The 6,227-nt window shown below is 33.4% G+C and overlaps 1 protein-coding gene across 1 annotated transcript; it reads left to right on the forward strand.

The window, feature by feature from the left end:
• Window positions 1–2,181: 2,181 nt before the first annotated feature.
• Window positions 2,182–5,322, forward strand: LOC142355249 (uncharacterized). The gene is made up of 3 exons (XM_075407472.1): window positions 2,182–2,363; window positions 3,369–3,411; window positions 4,963–5,322. Exons 1-3 carry the CDS (start codon window positions 2,182–2,184, stop codon window positions 5,320–5,322), a joined length of 585 nt encoding a protein of 194 aa, XP_075263587.1.
• The last annotated feature ends 905 nt before the right edge of the window (window positions 5,323–6,227 follow it).

The following is a 6,227-nucleotide window of genomic DNA, read 5'->3' on the forward strand; positions in this document are numbered from 1 at the left end:
GAAAAAAAATGTATAATTTTTTTAATACAGTGGGACTATGAATCGTATATTCCGTGGAATCGACTTTCCGTGGACTAATGATTTAAAATAACGAGCTGATGACTCAAGCTAGCTAAATTTGAAAACAGTGAGATTTAATTAGACGTATCTGGACAATGATTCAGTTATGTGGTCTCGTGATTGAAAGTAGCGTGGTTATGAACCGATATAGGGCATCAAAAAGTATTCCCAGAAAAAGTAAATGACATCTGGGAGGATACACAATCACAGATGACCAAATTTGATTGTGCTTCCAACATCTCACCCCGTGTGTCCTCAAAATTATTTTCCTAGCGAAAATTATAAATACACGTTGTTCAATTGTTTGCTAGACTTTACATCTTATTTATTTCTTCATTTGAATGTATTTGTAGTCATAACGTTGAAAATCTCAGGAATAACTAATTTTTTTGCTCTTGGCACTTTGCAACGTCTCACAACTCAAAATTGTGACGCCAAATAGTATTTAGTAGTCAGAAAGAAACTAATTGTTAGTAAACGATTATCATTGTAGTTATGTGTTTTTTCTAAATTATATCAAATTGATCTTTTAAAAGGATTCAATTTTTTCTTACAGTGTTGATACCTGCTTGGATTAGTTTCAACGTTTTTCCGTTATTTTTCAGAATTAAAATTACTTAGTGTGAAGGTTGAACAAATTGGGATGGAAAATTTATGCCCTCAAAAAAGTAAGGTTCAAAAATCGTGGTGTTAATAGGGGTTAAACGATTGAGGTGAAAAAGTGTCTTGGAGCCAATTGCGAGAACAACGATTGCCCCAGAATATACGTAAGATTGAAATCAAAATACCTGTGTCAAACCTAATATGGCGAGTTTTTCAAACTGAGGAAAAAAGCCGTTAAAATGGCCGCTATTCACTGGCCGATATCCAGTGGCCGCTATCCAATGGCCGCTTAACAAAATTTTTCTTGTTCTAAAAAATCGGATATTGAGCAAGTCTGATCACTTTATTACCCTGCTCAACTATTCTCTCTAATTCTATCAACAACTTCCTTCTACACTTTAAACCAAGCTGAAAAGGGATATAACTTTTTAAAAATGGAAAGACATTGTCGTTAGAATGAAAGGCTCTTTTAACGAATGTGTCATTCTTAAATTAAAATAAAACGCGCAAAATTAAGGGTAAGTAACATCCTTTTTTCTCTAAGAAGTCGGTTGTTCAGCAGGTAGGGTCACTTTATACCATGCACAACAATGCTCCTCAATTTCGTCAACAATTATCTGCTCTTTAAATTAAACTAAAAAGGGATTTTTTTTCTAATTTTAGGGAATACACAGTCATTATAATAGCCGGCCATTTCAACGTTGTGTTTTTTCTAAATTTTAGAAAGCTTTCAAAATTATGTCTGACGCAATTATTTTGGCTTCAAAATTCCGAAGAATGAGCACTTTTATTGTTGTCGTCAGTGGTTTCCTCTAACCATTTCACCTCAAATCATTTTACCCCCCCCCCCCACATTTTAACTTCATCTGTTTTCACCCTACAATAGTTGACCAAATAAGTTTTTCATCCCATCATTTTGAGCCATTTTGGTTACAATTTTCAACACTACAAAATAAAATTGAAACCTTAATACGAATCAATTTAATATATTTTTAACGAAAAACAAAACAATACTAGTTATCGTTTGATTTTATAAAACACTCGTCGTTTTGAGACAATTAGGTATTTTTTGACGTCAAAATTTTGCCTCGTTAGGTCTCGCAAAGTTTTGAGCATTGAAATTTCAGTTTTAGTCAAGATTCATAATGTTATAACTAGATAGAGATTCAAATGAAGATTGTATTAATATATCAAACATTAAAATTAGTTGCTCAAAATTGTGAAAAAATGAAGGTGAGGCCGTGTGATTGAATAGGAAGTAAGATTATAGAAAATGTATGTGTTAAAAAACACAGCCGTTAAAATAGCCGCGAGCCAAAAAGTTTTTCTAAAATCTTTTTTTTTCCTGAGAAATCGGAGGTTCGCCAAATCGGAGGCTCTCATAACCTGTCAATTAAAAAAAAGTTGAGTACAAGTACAAATTTGTCTTCCAGTTCTTATTTCGGGTTTCACTTATATACACACATTTATTTATTTATTTATTTGTTCAATTATTTAACTAATTCCATATCTATGACTATGATTCTTTTCTCATCAGGAGCAGTTATGGAAAATCTATTGCGTGATGCTTGTTTGAACGTACACATTGTGGCCAAGTTTGTAAGAGACCGGCTAGCTGCCTCAGAAACAAGACGAGCAATGCCTGTGGTGCAGTCTGTGTATAAGAAATTTCTGCAGAAGGAAACGTCCTTTCGTGCAAAGTAAGTTGCTCTTTTTTCTAAGATTATTAATTTGCTTAGAAAAAAAATGCCTCTGCTAGAGAGATATGCTTCGAAATTTTATAAGCATTCCAGTTTGAGGTTTCGCCCGGACAAACTTCAGAATTGTTTTGAATTTTTCCCTCGCTATTCACACAAAATTCTTGCAAAAATTTCAGATAGTGTATGCAGGTGTTTATCCGTTGTAGAAATTGCAGTGAATTCCTGAAATAAGTGCATTTTTTATCGTATTTTTTTGCACATCAACCATTGAGTTTCACCGCAATTTTCACCGCATCGAAACTATATAAGTGACATGTTCTGTTTTAAACGAAGGTTATCATTAATGTGTTTGAATTCTAGTCGTGAAAAATTGTCGGTATGTTTGGATAGAAACTTAAGAATTCGCCTTTTCATTCGTCATTTTCCTTACAAATTTTTGAGCTTTTGTTGTTTAATTCAGTCAAAAGTTATGATACAATTCTATTGACAGGATCCTGAAACGTCTTTCTTGTAGAGATTTCGTGATAAATGTTTAATTTTATTGAAAATTTTCTTCTGATTCGTTGACAAATGTGAGCAAATATTAATTTTTTTGCTTAATTTCAAATTTATACGTGTAACTTTTTTGTTGATTGCGATTGATGGGAATTTGATGGGGATTCAGTTTATTAACTCATATATTTTCCCGGTGTTTTGATTTTTTTTTATTTAATGAAAAACCAACTACTTAAGTCAATGTACCAGTACCTTTTACGTCAGAAATAGAAATTGAGTTTTCTGATGTTCGTGTGTTGTTGAGACAAGTTCCAGCCATTGTTTAAAATCAGAGCGTACGATTTTTTATGACCCGAATCTGTAACTTTTGCGGACATTAGGTTTTTGTTTAATTAAAATCGAGAATTTAATGATATTATTTGACTAAAATTTATGAAATTGGTGAACAAAAAGTAGCGGCCTGAAAGTCAGTCCGACATATTCAGTTTAATTGTCGTATTTTTGTTTCAGATACGCTTTGGGAATTATGTTGCTGAGACTGGACCATCCTATGGTTGACATCTCAATCTTGTACCTTAAAAAAGAAATGTTGCACCGATTATAGATTGGTCAACCAAGGTGGTAAGAAAAGACGTGGAACTGTTTCGTTTTGTTAATCAGGTTTAAGACTCGATTTATGAACAGTTTTCCAGGCTCAGTCCCGAATCATGAACGGTCCATGCTCGACTCAAGTCAGTTTATGAAAACGTTCTTGCCCGGCCCATGAAAAGACCGTCACCGACTCAAGTTATTTGATGAAAATAATCTTACAATATCCATGAAAAGACCAAGCTAAACTCAAGTTGTTAAACCATGCATCTCTTAATCGACCCATAAAAAAAGACCGTGCCCGACTCAGGTTCTTTTTGAGAAAAAACAAAGATTGACAACTATAACAACAAAACTAAAAAGTTTAAAAATGTTTGAAAACAAAATAAAATCGTAAACTTTATAGTTATTTGCCATAAACCTACTGCATTGAGTAAACACTCAGTTAGAGGCTCACTAGACCTCTTAGCTCTTAACGACTACATAAAGAATGAATAAACAGGCGAAAACAGCAAACTGAAAAAACCAAAAAATCAGAAGAAAAGTGCGAGAAGACAGTGTCGAAGCCATTAAAACCATGCGTTTTTCTCTGCAAACTTTATCTATGATGTATTGAAAGTCTTCTCTATGCCAATGGGAACTGGCAATCATAAGATAATGTGATAAGATTTCAAATTGATCTAAAATTTTGAAAACAAGTTTCAAATCGGTTAATGTTCAAATAATTTTTTTTCGCAAAATTATATTTAAAGTCTTAACAACCATAATCTGACCGCTCAAATTAATAAATAGGTTTGAATACTGCTTCTTAGGAAGCCTATAGCACTTTTAATCAACGGTTTTTTGTCATAGAACTACAAAATTTTTATTTAATTCTCAAAAAAATATCAAAATTTTAATAAAAATTACGAAAACTTAGAGTCGGAGCCATAAAAAAATGAGCGATTCCTTGAAAACGAAATATTTGTTCATTGAGCATCATTTGATTGCAAATGAGGCTGTTCATGAACAGAACCTGGATTTAAAAAGTGACTAGTCTCTAGGTGACTTGAAAAAAAATATGAAAGTCTTCTTTTTAAGTATCACCTCTCAAATAGTAATCTTTTTTTTTATAATAAACTTCCCTATGAGACAAAAACTACCCGTTTTATGGCCTTTCGTCTGTTAGAAACACAAGATTGTTTCATTTGTAGCGTAATTTGTAATTTTGAATTGATAGTTTTACAGAAAAAATATTAATTTGAACAAAAAAGTGAACAAAATTATGCCAAACATCACGTGTTCAAACAAATGTTTAAACCTCGATAACTCCCTGTAAAAAATGAAATTCGAAAAAATCTCTATTATTCCATATTCTAGGAGATATGTGCTTTCTAATGATATCACCCACAACTCTCTACGATAAATATATCGATCGGTCAAAATTGTCTGAATAAAAAAACTCAATTTAGTTTATAATTCCTCCCCCCCCACAAGTGGGGTCGGAACAACAAATAATATTTGCGATGTCAACTAGGATGGAGGTCATGTTCTGACTATACCGGAAACCGACTATCGGCATTATCTTTTTGGAACGGGGCAAACAGCAACTGTAGAACGCAAAGTCATTCGATCAAGTCTGTGTGCAGAAGTTGATAATGATGATGATGATATTAAGGAAGATAGAATTGTTTATCATCAGCAGATCACGAGTGAGACGTTTTGTGAGGTCATACCGATACCCGGTTCAACCTCGACACAGCGTCATTCAGGGATCATTTTCTTTGAAAAAAGAGGAAAAATTGGATTTTTTTGTGATATAGTCTTAGCCATGGTGGCCGCCGCATTGGCCGACAGGGCGTTCAGCCTACAACCAAAAAATAAGAAATTTAACTGACAATTTAAGTAAAATGAGCAATAAAACTTATTCTAAAGCTGTGATTGGCTAATTTAAAACACTATTTCGTAAGCGGACAAATATATCGCAGTTTTTTTTATCAACTAGAGTAACGAAGGTCTATCCATGGTCGGATCGTATTTTACCGCATTTGGCCATGCCTCGCGGGTCATGGCCATGCCTCAGCGGCCCGTGGGACTTGATATGAATCTATCACAACCGAACTACTGATTTATGGACCAGTTATGGACTTTTATCACCAATTATGATAAAACTGTCGGCTAAATTTCTCATTTTTCCTTGTCGGCTAAACGCCCTGTCGACCAATTTTCCTAGCACACTTAGCCATAGTTCAATAGAATGTAAATAGGGAAAAACAAAACTAATTCCTTTGAAAAAATTATTTCACGTTCAGAGATTGAGAAAGTTGATGAGATTTAATATTGAACAATTTTTGCGTGGGCTGTTTGATAGAGGTTGGTTTGTGCTTAGTTTGATAATATCCATATCTTTACAAAAGCGTAAAAGCGTTTTCTCTTTTGCCGAGAGTAAAGTATAAAATTCCAGTCTCGAGTTGTAGGCTGTAAAATTATATGAATTAAAAATTTGATATAATTGTTGTAAATAAGGTTCTTGCGTATTTTGGCTGCTTAAAAAAGATCTCCGACAGGTTATGTTAGAAATTCAGTGCATGAAAAAAACTTACCTTTTGTAACTAATTAATTATTCTTGAGATTTTTCTCCGAACTTTTCACAATTTCAACACCTAATTTCTCATAGATTTGTCGATTAAAGAAAAGCGGCTGAAAGACATCAGCTGAATTTTGATCTGGGTTTCAATCTGAGCAATAGTAACAGCCAGGAAGTGCAAAAACAACAAAAATTAAGAAGGAGAAAATTAAGGA

This window comes from Convolutriloba macropyga, chromosome 2, assembly GCF_964194025.1.
Source record: "Convolutriloba macropyga chromosome 2, txConMacr16.3, whole genome shotgun sequence".
NCBI classification, from domain to species: Eukaryota; Metazoa; Xenacoelomorpha; order Acoela; family Convolutidae; genus Convolutriloba; species Convolutriloba macropyga.

Coding starts and splice junctions, on each gene's coding strand:
- LOC142355249 (XM_075407472.1), top strand. CDS start 2,182: ATGATTCTTTTCTCATCAGGAGCAGTTATGGAAAATCTATTGCGTGAT. Junction 2,364..3,368: donor GAAACGTCCTTTCGTGCAAA/GTAAGTTGCTCT, acceptor TTTTTGTTTCAG/ATACGCTTTGGGAATTATGT. Junction 3,412..4,962: donor TGAGACTGGACCATCCTATG/GTTGACATCTCA, acceptor GATGTCAACTAG/GATGGAGGTCATGTTCTGAC.